The sequence below is a fragment of the Anolis carolinensis genome, unplaced genomic scaffold (assembly GCF_035594765.1).
Source record: "Anolis carolinensis isolate JA03-04 unplaced genomic scaffold, rAnoCar3.1.pri scaffold_17, whole genome shotgun sequence".
Classification (NCBI taxonomy): Eukaryota; Metazoa; Chordata; class Lepidosauria; order Squamata; family Dactyloidae; genus Anolis; species Anolis carolinensis.
The window spans coordinates 1,991,480-2,005,090 of record NW_026943827.1 but is presented as its reverse complement, the minus strand read 5'-3'; the positions used below and the strand labels follow the sequence as shown (position 1 = coordinate 2,005,090).

General features: G+C 44.8%; 1 protein-coding gene and 1 long non-coding RNA gene across 2 annotated transcripts in view; one reads left to right on the top strand and one right to left on the bottom strand.

Annotated features, from left to right (window-relative positions):
* Window positions 1-1,096: 1,096 nt before the first annotated feature.
* On the bottom strand, window positions 1,097-3,755 carry LOC134294597 (zinc finger and SCAN domain-containing protein 2-like). The gene has a single exon (XM_062966166.1). It carries the CDS (start codon window positions 2,884-2,886, stop codon window positions 1,861-1,863), a length of 1,026 nt encoding a protein of 341 aa, XP_062822236.1. The 5' UTR covers window positions 2,887-3,755; the 3' UTR covers window positions 1,097-1,860.
* Window positions 3,756-8,881: 5,126 nt separating this feature from the next.
* LOC134294606 (uncharacterized) overlaps window positions 8,882-13,611 on the top strand; it is a 122,849-nt gene continuing 118,119 nt past the window's right edge. The window contains exon 1 of the long non-coding RNA XR_010001412.1: window positions 8,882-12,649. This is a non-coding gene — a long non-coding RNA (uncharacterized LOC134294606). The remainder of the gene's footprint in view (window positions 12,650-13,611) is intronic.

Here is a 13,611-nt window from a genome sequence, read left to right as displayed (position 1 = left end):
CAACAACCCCATATACTGAGGGGAAAAGCGGAAGAGGGTCAGTAAAAGCTTTTGCAGTCATCTTGGCAAGGCGGATTCAATAAAGTTTTCCATTGCGACCAGCGGTGTGAGCCTATTTCTTGGGTCCTACACCTTCCAGGAACGGCAGGGGCAGAAATAGAAAAAGCTCTGCGTCTGGTCCTTTCCAAGTGCACTTCTCTAGGACCCGGTACATAAAGTAAGTCTCGTTGGGATGGTCGTTGCGACCTCCGATGATGGGAGGAGAGACGGTCCCTAAGGTACGATGGGCCCTGGCCGTAAAGAGTTTTAAAGGTCAGGACTAGCATCTTATATAGACCATGGTAACCAGTTGGAAGCCAATGCAGATGCTGCAGCACTGGTGTTATGTGGCATTTCATGGGTGTTCTTGTGAGTAGCCTGGCTGCCGCATTCTGAACAATACGAGCTTTCGGGTCATGGACATCGGAAGGCCAACATACAGGGCGTTGCAATAGTCCAGCCTAGACGTGACCGTGGCAGGGATGACCGTTGCCAGCGCCTCATCAGATAGATAGGGTGCCAGTTGCCTCGCTTGTCGTAGGTGGAAAAAGGCCTGTTTGCTGGCAGCAGCGACCTGAGCTTCCATTGTCAGCTGTGAATCTAAAACGACACCCAGGCTCTTAATGGTAGGCGAAGGAGATAGGGCAGCACCATCGAAGGTGGGTAGCAAGTGGGTCAGACCAGTCGAGCGGCCATGCCAGAGAATCTCGGTCTTCGCCAGGTTCACCTTCAGTCTACTAGCACGTAGCCAGTTCGACAGAGCCTCCAGACATAAGGGGAAATTGTCTTACTTGACATTAAAGAAGGCATACAGAATATCCCATTGACTACTACAAGGGTTGTTGTTGTGTCACAAACCATTATCTAAATTGTGTCATGTTTTCTACTCACTGATCTCACAGACCTCACTCTTCCCTGAACACTCGGCAGCCAAAGAACAGGAAACCTTTGGGTTCAGAACAAAACAAGTTGACGGTTTCAGCAGTTTTGTCCCTTATAAATCCCCCTCTTTATGGCAAAAAAAATAAAAATCAAAAAAGAGAGATTAAAAGCAACATTACAAAAAAGGCAGAAATTGTATATAATGCTTCAACTACACATGAAACTAACTACTACATGAGATACAAAACTAAATCAGAAACAAACAGACCTGCGAAACAGTTACCTTCATAGACACACAACTGAACTAACAAACGACAGGGATACCTGCCCAAAGGCAATCTGTTAATTTTTATCTCTCATTATTCTATTCCCTTTAGATAATATAATTACTTCCAGAATGGAACATACAGAGTTCCCTCACTACTTCGCTCTTTGAGGATTCACAGTTTTGCGGTTTTTCAATAAACTCTAAAAGATTACTATAAATAATAAAAAAATTACAATGTACAGCCTAAGGAAGGGAGGAAGGAGATGCCGAAGGGAGAGAAAAGGAGCCCAAGCGGCAACAAGAGAAGGAGGCGATTGATCAACACATGATTTCTTGATAAAGACTTAAAATAGTGTATAACTACTAAAATAATGTAAAAATATATAGCATCCCTACTTCGCGGATTTTCACTTATTGTGGGTGGTCCTGGAACCCAAACCCGGGGATTAGTGAGGGAACACTGTATTTTTAGTTCAATCTTTCTACAATTCACCACATGTGATGACATGTCCCAACTTTGAGCCTGCATTTCCAAAATTTGCAAGAGTTGCTTTTGTACATGTTAGAATGACACTCTGAGGTCAATTAACATCATTCTCTCCAGGGTGAATTCTATGATGTCTATGTATAAGCTTATTCCGTGAAAAGCTCTGTCCACACTCCAGGCATTTCTATGGTTTCTCCCCAGTGTGAGTCCTTTGATGGGAACGTAAAGTTCCACTCTGAGCAAAGCTCTGTCCACACTCCAGGCATTTATAAGGTTTCTCCCCAGTGTGAATCCTTTGATGTAAATGTAAGTGTCCCTTCTGAGTAAAGCTCTGTCCACACTCAAGGCATGTATAGGGTTTCTCCCCAGTGTGAGTCCTTTGATGTGAATGTAAGTGTCCCTTCTGAGCAAAGCTCTGTCCACACTCAAGGCATGTATAGGGTTTCTCCCCAGTGTGAGTCCTTTGATGTCTACGTAGGTCTGAACTATGAGTGAAGCTCTGTCCACACTCAAGGCAATTATAGGGTTTCTCCCCACTGTGAGTCCTTTGATGTGAATGTAATTGTCCCTTCTGAGTAAAGCTCTGTCCACACTCCAGGCAGTTATAGGGTTTCTCCCCAGTGTGAGTCCTTTGATGTCTACGTAGGCCTGAACTACGAGCAAAGCTCTTTCCACATTCCAGGCAGTTATAGGGTTTCTCCCCAGTGTGAGTCCTTTGATGTGTACGTAGTCCTGAACTATGAGCAAAGCTCTGTCCACACTCCAGGCAGTTATAGGGTTTCTCCCCAGTGTGAGTCCTTTGATGTGTACGTAGTCCTGAACTATGAGCAAAGCTCTGTCCACACTCCTGGCAGTTATAGGGTTTCTCCCCAGTGTGAGTCCTTTGATGTGAACGTAGTCCTGAACTATGAGCAAAGCTCTGTCCACACTCCTGGCAGTTATAGGGTTTCTCCCCAGTGTGAGTCCTTTGATGTGAACGTAGTCCTGAACTATGAGCAAAGCTCTGTCCACACTCCAGGCAGTTATAGGGTTTCTCCCAGGTGTGAGTTCTTTGATGTGTATGTAAATTTCCCTTCTGAGTGAAACTCTGTCCACACTCCAGGCAGTTATAGGGTTTCTCCCCAGTGTGAGTCCTTTGATGTCTCTTCAGCTTTCCATGCTTACTAAAGCTCTTTCCACATTCGATACATTTATATGCTTTCTCCTCCATGTCAACAGTGCTATGTACATTTAATTCCAATAAGGACACTTGATTCTTGTTTTTCCCTTTCTGATCACTCACAGCAGTGGGTTCAAATTACAGGAAAGTAGATTCCAGCTAAACATTAAGAACTTCCTGACTGTAAGAGTTGTTCAGCGGTGGAACTCTCTGCCTCAAAGTGTAGTGGAGGCTCCTTTGGAATCCTTTAAACAGAGGCTAGATGCTCATCTGTCAGGGGTACTTTGCACTTTTCCTGCACGGCAGAGGCCTGGACTGGGTGCCTCATGCAGTCTCTTCCGACTCTATGGTTCTACTCTATAATCCAAAGTGAATGTAGGGATTCAGCAAGATCAGCCCCTTGAGAGGAATCCTTTTTTCTAGAGGACTGGTTTCCTTACTGCACTTTGGTTTCCAAATGCCTTAATATCGACTAGAAGCTGGTTCGTTTCCCATCACGGCAGGGGTGGCTCCAGAGAACTCTCACGTCCTGGTCAAGAAAGAAGAAGCAAAAGGTTAGACATGAAGCCGCATACCTCTGGCTCAAGGAAAACAAAGCGAAAAAGGAAAGAAGAAAGGAAAGATGGAATGAAGGGAGGAAACACAGAAGGACAGGATAAGAAAAGGAAGGAATCACGGAAGGAACTGAACCCTTTCCCCATATTAGAGGGCCACTGGGTCAGACCCAAACATGGTTCCCTCGGTAGAGCCCATGATGAGATGCAAAGACAGGCACAGCTCCAGCCACAAAGTCTCCTTCCTGCCAACTCCTCTTTTTCCTCCATCCAGTGGAAGATTTTCAGCAACAGAAGAAGAACTAGCTAGGCTCAAGGAAATCCTAAGAAAACTCGAGGCCATGGAGAGAAAAGGTCTTCCCTGGATGCCTTTTGGAAGAAGCCTTCAAGGGGCCTCCAGATGGCCTGAAATGTTATCCCTTGATTCTATACGGCTGAAAACAAAAACGACTGGGAGAAGAACTGGCCTCAGAGGGAACTTCCCAAAGAAATAGCCTGGTGTTCTATCTCCCCAAACTCTCAAATGGTTAAGACAGATGTAGAAGGAAGGTTTGTAATACTAACGATAGAACTGCAAACAAATACCGTATATTCAAGCATAAGCATGTTTTTAATGTTGAAAAAGCCCCCCTTGGCTTATACTCGGGTGAGGGAGGGAAGGAGGGAGGCGGGTGTTGCTGATGGGCAGCCCTCACCGTTTGCAGTCCTTGTCCTTGTGACTGAATGAAGGTGGGCACCTCCCTGAGGTTACAAGACCCTACTTGAGGAAGGGCAAAGAGGTCCCCATTCTTCACCACCGGCGGATATGCTGAGGGAAAAGTGCCCGGCTCCCCCTCCTCGCCAGCCCCCTCCTTGCCGTCCTCGCTCACCTGAGCGAAGTCGAGGCTGACAGGGAGGGGAGCCAGGCCCTTCTCCCTCAGCACACCCACCAGTGGAGAGGCATGAGCTTGCCCTCCCTCAAATGCGGCCTCGTTGCCTCAAGAAGGGTCCTGGCCCTCGCTGCCACCGTGATCCCAGCTCAACTCAAAAGGAAGAGAAGGCGGAGAAGGAGAGAGAAGACGGAACACGGCCAGAGAGGGAAGGAAGGAAAGAAAAGGGGTTTCTATGGGGAAAGGCGGAGGCCTTTGAACCCTCTCCTGCCCAGCCACGCATTCCCAGGTCACTTCGGGGGCCCCTTTGGGCCCCAGCTTCTGGCAGGCCTCTGTGGGTTCAACACCTTGGCCTCCCCAAGCCAGGCCTTGGAGGGACGGATGCCTCTCCGCTTCTTCTTTTTTTTTAAAAAAACCTTTATTTATCCATTTTCCATACACCATACATTGTTAAAATCACAGAATAAAAAGAAAAGACAGAAAAAAGAAAGAAAATGCAAAAGAAAGAAGAAGAAAAGAAAAAAAAAAAAGAGAGAAATTCTGACCCGCAGCCACACCTGGGGCCACCTTTTCGCCCTTCTTCTTCCCCCCTAGTCCCACTCCTTTTTTTCTTCTCTTCCTTCTCCTCCTTCCTCTATTCCTCCTCCTACTGCTTCTTTTTTCTATGTCTATTGTAGTTGGACAGTGATCTGAAATAACCTTTGATTGGATTTGAGCCTTTAAAATAAGAATTAATCCTTCTCCTCCTTCATGTATTCTTCCTCCTCCTGCTTCTTTTCTTCCTTCCTTCTTCTCCTCCTTCTATTCTTCCTCCCTCTTCCTTTTCCTGCTCTCCTTCTCCCAAGAAAATTAATTTATATGGAAAATTAATGAAAGTTAGTGAAGCCGGGGATACCTGCTCAGACCCCTGGCCATTGACCTGAGTAATCTGTGTTCAGCTTGATGAAGCACTGCTCCGCAGTTGGACTGTTATGGCAGCTAGCTGGCCTTCCGCAGGTTCTACTGCATTTCAGGGATTTTTATAATTTCATACTCTTATAATTTTATTAGTGGGATTTTATATGCACTGTTGATTTTACTTATGTCTTTATTTTATACTTGTGTATTGTTGTTTATATGCGGGGCACTTGGGATGCTTCTGTGAGCCGCCCCGAGTCCCTTAGGAGAGATGGTGGCAGGGTACAAATGAGGTTTTATCATCATCATCATCATCATCATCATCAATTGCTACACTGTGATGGTAAGGGATACAATGAAAGCAGTAGCCAGAGGAATGTTATTAAAAAACAACAAAATTTAAAGAAAACAAGAAAAAAAGATTAGAATAAGGAATTAGAGATGAAACATATGCTAGAAAAGGATAAACAAAGCTATATAAAAACATTAGCAATGAGAAAATAGAGTTAGAAAAGGCACAAAGAATTTTGATATTTTTAAATGGAGAATTGTCAAAAGTCAGACGCCAATTAGAGAGCAAAATAGAGTTTGTTAAAGCAACAGTCCAAAAAATAGCTCAACAAACTAAAAAGACTTAAAACACTTAACTTTCAGTGTTATTAAGTAGAACAAGCAGGAAAAAAACCAAAAAACAAGAACTGGCAAATAATCCGGATTAGCCAGAGATATAATCCAGGTTAAACTTAAAGTTCTCGAACTTGACCCAAAAGTTCACAATGGGCTGAAAAACGGAGGCATGAACTAAGCAAGCAGTATTGAAGCCCACAAACCTTTCCCAAAACTCAAAAGTACAAAAAGGAGTTCAAAACAAACAAACGCACAAACTGAGCTAGGGAACTCCCAGCTGAGAGCAGCAAAGACAGCGAAACAGTGAGACGCTGGCGAGCTCACAGCAACCGCTGCTGGAACATATACCAAACCAAGAGTTAAAGGAGCAGAGCGGGAAAGTGTCGTCAAGCCGGTCCGAAGTCGGGATAAACCAGCAGCGCCAAGCTGCTGCAGAAGCAAACGCCAAGCCAGGAGTTAAAGGAGCAGAGCGGGAGAACGTCGTCAAGCCGGTCCGAAGTCGGGATAAGCAGACAGCATCGGTATCAGGAGTGAAGGTAGTAGTCAACAACAGCAGACAGCCACGGAATAGAGAACGACGCCAAGCCACGGATTGAGAGCGAAGAGCAAAGCCGAGTCAAGTTCCGGTCCAAGGTCCGAGAGGTTGAAGTCATCCAAGAAGGTCACAACACGAAATGGCACAAAGAGCCAAAGTAACGAGGGCAAACAGCAGCTAATACAAAATAGCAATAACAGTGCAGTCCAGGAAAACCCACACAATTCCAGCCCTCCGTTGCAGAATAACCCAGATTAAATTTACATCTGTTGCAAAGTCCCAGTTCAGTCTTCAGTAACACACACAGGAAACCCAATGGCGCCCAGCAACACCTTGCCACACGCAATTTATAATGGCCAAACAACCCCAATATATCCAGGTCTCCCTGGGCGTCCAAACTATCCACGCCCAAAGAGCAGGTGTCTCCACTTCTTAATCTGAATCAGAACTCCACACAGCCAATGCCCTTGGGTCAGGCGTTCCTAATTCCTCATCAGAGTCCCAATCATCCTGCCCGTGCCCAACTCTATCCACACCTGTGGACCCCCTCTCACTCCTCCAAGCAGACCAAGTGGGATCTGCTTCTGAAGACACCCAAGCTTCCCCAGCATCAGCAGTATCCATGGGCCCTGATTCGTCCCCAAGCATCTCCGGTGCCCGTGCCCAGTCCGTGCCCAATTCCTCCGTTAACACCTGTTCCCCAGCATCCATTTCCACCTCAGGATCCCCACATGAATCCTCCTCAGAAGATTCCCCATCAGTCTACCTGACCCTTTTCCGAAAGAAATCCTCCAATGAGCCCTCCTCGCGAGGGCTTTTCCTTCCTCTCCTGATCCCACCACTATCATTCACAGTCTCCGAAGGCGCATTCACAACAAGAATACTTTGAATACAGTAATAGAAACTCCAAATTATTAGCCAAGGCAGCACACATTAGAAAGGAAAAAATTAATAACATCCATTAAAGACAAGGAAGGTAAGAATCATACAAGGATGGAAGACAAAATATTAACTTTTCCAAGATTTTACCAAGAACTATATTTGGCAAAAGAAAACTCCAAAAGTAAAATAGAGGAATATATTGAGAAATATTGGAAAATAAAGATCCAGGAAACAGATAACATTAATTATGGAACAATTAATTCCAGAAAAAGAGACTGGAAAAATTATAGATAATTTAAAAGCCGGGAAGACTCCAGAAATGGATGGGCTGGGACTGGAATATTATAGAAAAATTAAAACCTTATTAATACCTAAATTAAAAGAATTATATAATAATAACAGGAGAGAAGATCCCACCATCTCGGGGAACGGTCTCTGATTATGTTAATTTTGAAACCTACATGTAATATCGCAAATAATATAGCAGTATAGTACAATAGAGTAATAGATAATGCTGATATTGTGCTATGCTAATATTATAGTATACTGTATGCACATATTTATTTATTAGTGACATTTCTATCCCGGCCTTCTCACCCCGAAGGGGACTCTGGGCGGTTTACAAGTCTATATACAAACAATATATTATGTCATACGACTATATTGCAATAGTATTAGTAATATTGCATGTAATATAAATATAGAATTATAATAGTGAATTATAATTACTATTACATTGTATTACATCGCAATATTATTATTAATATTACATGTATATACAATAGTATAATATGATTATATCATTAAATTGATATCATATCATTTCTAAGCCGCTCGGAGTCCCCTTCGGGGTGAGAAGGGCGGGATAGAAATGCAGTAAACAATAAACACATAAACAAACAAGTCCAAAGGGAAGGGAGGGGGAGGGGGGGCCTTGGCGGCCATTGAGGCCTGGTTTCTTCCGGGAGGGAGGCAGGCCCCGCCCCCTCCCCTCCCCACAGAGAGACCCAGAGACACTCAATCCAGACAGAATATCAAGATCAACACAAACCTCTCTCTCTCTCTCTCTCTCTCTCTCTCTCTCTCTCTCTGTCTCTCTCTCTCTCCTCCTTCGCGGCTCCAGAGGAAGCGCCTCAGAAAACAATGGCGGCGAGAGAGGCTCTGCGCAGGCCCAGCCAGGAAGAAGCCCCGCCCCTCCTCCGCCCCTCGGCCCCCCATTGGCCGAGTCCGTAACGCCCCTTCCCCCTATTGGCTCCGGCCTTGATGGACGGGTGACCAGGAGGGGCGAGAAGGAAGGCGGCTTCTGAGTGCAGGACGGAGGCCCCGCCCCCTCTCCGTCGGAGGGAGTGACGTCAGGGCGTGGGCGGGGCGTGGGTTCCTCCTCACAGACACCCTTCCGGGGGGCGGGGCTTCTCCCTCTGAGAGACGGGAGGGAGGGGCGGGGCCTTGGCCTGGCAGGGGAAGGGAGGGGCCTCATTGGCTGAGCAGGGGAGGGCGGGGCCTTGCCTCTTGAGGCCCCGCCCAGCACAGAGGACCAACCCGGGCCGTTCGGAGGGCGCCCTTCCCAGCCTGGCCGCTGGGTGGCAGCCAAGAGCTCTGGTGACGTCAGAGCCCCGCCCCCTCCCTCTGCCTCTTCAGACCGAGCGGCGGGCTTGATACAGGAGAGTCTCACTTATCCAACGTCAACGGGCCGGCTTGAACGTTGGACAGGCGAATATGTTGGATACTAAGGAGAGATTAAGGAAAAGCCTATTAAAGATCAAATTAGGTTATGATTTTACAAATTAAGCCCCAAAACATCACGTTTTACAACAAATTTGACAGAAAAAGTAGTTCAATACGCAGTCATGCTATGTTGTAATTACTGTATTTACGAATTTAGCACCAAAATATCACAATGTATTGAAAACATTGACTACAAAAATGCGTTGGATAATCCAGAACGTTGGATAAGCGAGTGTTGGATCAGTGAGACTCTAGTACCCAATATTGCCATATCATGAAGAGTTTCGTGGCCGGAATCGCTGGCTTGCTGTGAGTTTCCCGGGCTGTACAGCCATGGTCCTGAAGCATTCTCTCCTGATGTTTTGCCCACACCTGTGGCAGGCGTCCCCAGAGGTTGTGAGGTCTGTTGGGAACTAGACAAGTGGGGTTGATATATCCAAAAGGATTGTAATAGTCAGCAAATTCCATTGTCAGTTAGCTTTCTGCGCATGCTCTGTAAAATGGTATAAATTGGAAAGCCACGACAGGCAAGGGGTGGCATTGCGTTTTCTGGGCATTAGCTAACATGGTCACCTGCTCTTGGCCAAAAGTCAACTATCTTGAAGACAACTTCTGCTGTCAGTCTGCTTTCTTCACCCGCGTCCAAACGAAATTCCACAACCAATTGGTGACCCCGACGTGATCTCGGGCCGGGTGAGTGTGAAAGGGACTCGAGGCCATTTGGGGGCCTACCCGACGTCCACTCGGGGCGAGCAGGGAGAACGCACAGGGGAAAAGCGAGAAGGGTACTGTAGAGATGCTGAGGTGACAGGGAATGGAATCCCTTTGGAATCCCTCAGCTATGCCACCAATATGTACAGAGGTGAGGTGTCTGACAGGAAGTGTGACAGAGATGGAATCCTTTTGATTCCACACACACACACACACAGATGCCACCACTTAATAAAGATGTCTTATGAGAGATAATGTTAATTAATTACTTGTTGACTATCTTCTTCTTCGCTGCCACCAATAGAGGAGACTTCAGGCAGATGGTACTGGTTCTTATAAGCTTTCTCTAGTTGTTCCACTTTAGATGTTGATGTTACTTAACTTAATATAAGAGTATGACAGAGGCTTGGTTAGAGTAAAATCAAAACAAGTTCATTGCAGGTACAGAGCTTGATGGTTTCAGATAACTTGGTAAAGGCACTTCGCTTAATGGTTACAAACGGTTATGAGGTGGTCAAACTTCCAAAATATTCCTTTCTTTAAGTTACACTAAACCCTGATCCTACTGGATCCCCTGGGATTAATTCTCCCTAATCCACAGGCTCTATAAAGACCCTAGACAAATCACCTAACTTGCCTAGTCTGGTCTAACCTAAATCTGACTCAAATCTTCCTATTTAAGCCAGCCTGATTCTCCACACAAGAATCAGATCCTTCCCTGTGACTAGGAAATCACAGACTGCTTCTGGGTTTTAAAATATTCCCCTCTTCCTTTCCAGGCGGCGGTTGGCTGTTGCTATGGTAACCTGTTCTAGCACTCTAAGATGGCTACCTTCCCCCATACATAATGTCAATTCAAATACTCACCATTTTAAACTTAGCCAAACCTGACTGTTTAAACAAAATCAAATACACATTTCATCTATATACAAAATATAATTATACACTTCTTCACACAAATACTTGTGGGTACCCACAAATCACAAGCCGCTGACCCCCTCTCGTCCTCCCTGCTCTTGCTACCGACTGGGGTGGTGGAGACACGGAGAAGTTGTTTTGAAGAACAAGTAGGGCCAGCGCTGACAGGAAAAGCTCGATCCACAGGGAAGGTATGGAAAGGGGACGTTTAGCTGCAGAGAAAAGAGTCCTAATAGAGAAACCTAATAGAGCAGGCGCTTCTCCAATGAGAGGACTTGTCCCCGGAGGAACTTGATCGAGCAGGCTCTCCTCCACCAAAAGGGTAATCCAGTGGGATCTTGGGGGCAAGACCCATACAGATAGGACACATTTCCAGGAGAGGATGACATGTGTATGTCAATGGTGGAGCTGTTTTAAAGGTGAGTTGATTGACTAGTTCAGAGGTATTGTTTCTGTATACTTAAAGTCCAGGGGACTTTTGACCTGGCAAGGCTTCTGTAATATTTCTCACTGAATGGTTTAGAATGAGCTCTAAATTTATAACGGCGTTAAATCCTCAAAAGGGTCTTAACTGTATATATACTGGAAGACTATTTCTTTGTTAATATGCATAGGTATGTAAGAAAATGTCAGAGCAAAAAAGACTATGTTTGTTTAGAATGAATGTGTATGTGCAAGGCCGGCATGTTTGAAAAGGTGTGAAGTGAAAGACTGTAAATTCTCTGTATATTTGGCTGAATATTTTTAGAAAGAAGAGAGGCTTTTCTGTGTTTTGAAAGAAAGAAACTTGCAGTTGAGTAGTCTATTGAAATGTGTGGCTGGATGGCCATCTGTCAGGGTGCTTTGAATGTGATTTTCCTGCTTCTTGGTGGTGGGGTTGGACTGGATGGCCCACAAGGTCTCTTCCAATTCTATAATTCTATATGCGTGTCAGCTGAGGTCAGCTGTATTATGTTTTTGACCGTTGTTTATGGTCACCCCTTTCTCTATAACTGTTTATAAAACTATAAAAAGGTATTAAAGGAGGATCCTTGTTACTTCTCCTAAATAATGCATGCTTAGGAATAGGAAAAATATTTATACATGTGAGCATCATATTTTAAATATCTTTTGTGCATATGCATTGATGATCAGAAATGCAATTGTGTATGTACAAACACACACACACAACCACAACAGGGACAGGTTGTTTTAAAAGAAAGCTATGTCAAGATTTTTCAGATTCCTATTTTAAAATTACACAATGAAAAGATAGCTGTGATCCACATTTATTTTCATACCTCCGTGAAGAGTTGTCTTTCTGCCTGTTTCATCAGGTTTCATTAATTCCACTAGATTTTTCTTCTGGACACGTCAGTAAATTCTATAACCATTTGAATGGTCAATGTAATGGGCCAGCCAAGATCTTCAGAGACCAAAAATTTGCCTCTGTTGCCCTTCCATCCAAGCATATTTCCATTTTGGTTGCTGTTTGTTGCAGTCTAGTACACTTAGCTTAAGGAAAATAGAACAGGGAGTCCACAAAAATGGCTAGAAATGAGATGTAGAAATAAATCTTCGTTCTTACAAAATATTTGTTAATGAAAGGTAAAAAGAGACTGGACTTGGAAAATCTGGGCGCTATGCCCAGAAGTGAGAGGTCAATTTTGAGCAGATAAGAGTGATGTCCTGGCCATCGGCCCAGGAAAAAGATAGTGAAAATACAAATATTGCACTGGGGGGGAAAGTGAAATAGGCTGAAGAGGTTTCTGTGGATTAGAATCCCCAGAATCCCCGTATGAAGGAAGAAAAAGGATCCTTGGTGTAGTAGCTTGTTGTTGTATGGTTTTGTTTTTAGATGCAAAAAGCTTCAAGAGATTAAAACGTTGTTTAAGAATGTTTAAAGAAAGTTAGTGAAGAGATGGGTTGTAGTGAAAGTTAGTGAAGAGATTGCTGTGGTCTAAATGAAAGGCATTTTTTTTAAAAAAAGGCAAAGGTTTGGGAGCAAAATTGCCAGGAGAGAGTTTGTGTCAGAGGAAAAGTGAAGTGAGAAGAGAAATAGAGTTGTTGTTAGAAGAGGAGGGATTTTAAATCAGCTATAAGTCAGAAAAGAAAAGGTAATATATATTTAAATATTCTGGAGAGAGGGGGCTCTTGTCTGGTTGAGGCACGTGTGAATGTTGCGGTTTGCCACCTTGATTGGTGTTTAGTGGCCTTGTAGTTTCGGGGCCTGGCTGGTTACTGCCTGGGAGGGGGACTTTTGTTGAGAGGTGTTGGCTGCCCCTGATTGGTTTTTGTCTGGAATTCACCCTGTTTTTTGAATGTTGCTCTTTATTTGCTTTCCTGATTTTAGAGTTTTTTTTTTATTCCTGGTGGCCAGATTTTTGTTCATTTTCATTGTTTCCTCCTTTCTGTTGAAATTGTCCACATGCTTGTGGGTTTCAGTGGCTTCTCTGTGTAGTCTGACATGGTGGTTGTTGAAGTGTTCCATCGTTTCTGTGTTCTCAAATAATATGTTGTGCCCAGGTTGGTTCATCAGGTGCTTTGCTATGGCTGACATCCCAGGTTGAGTGAGTTACTCTGTGGGGCCTTTCATGTTCCTTGATTTGTGTTTGGGCAACTGCCCCATGTAAGCCGCCCCGAGTCCCCGTGGGGAGTTGGTGGCGGGATATAAATAAAGTTTTATTATTATTATTATTATTATTATTATTATTATTATTATTATTATTATCATTATTATTATTATTATTATTATGCTGCATTTGGTGGTCCCTATGTGAACTTGTCAACAGCTGCATGGAAGACCAGTCCAGCCCGACTCTGGCCCTTGGTGCTCTTCTCCGCTTCTAAGCCACGCCTCCAGGTTCACGCGGCCATGGGCAAGGCTGCGTGGAGAGGCCTCTGCTCAGCCCGTCTCTTTCTGGAGCGATCCTTGGCAGACCGAGGGGTGGTTCTTCAGCCTAACAGCGGAGCTCCCTGGGTGCCATGGCGAGGTCCCGAGGGAGGCTTGGCTTCGACCAGGGTCCTGCTCTTCTGGGCTCGTGGTTTCCCAAAGGAGGTCTCCGCGTCTTCATGGCCA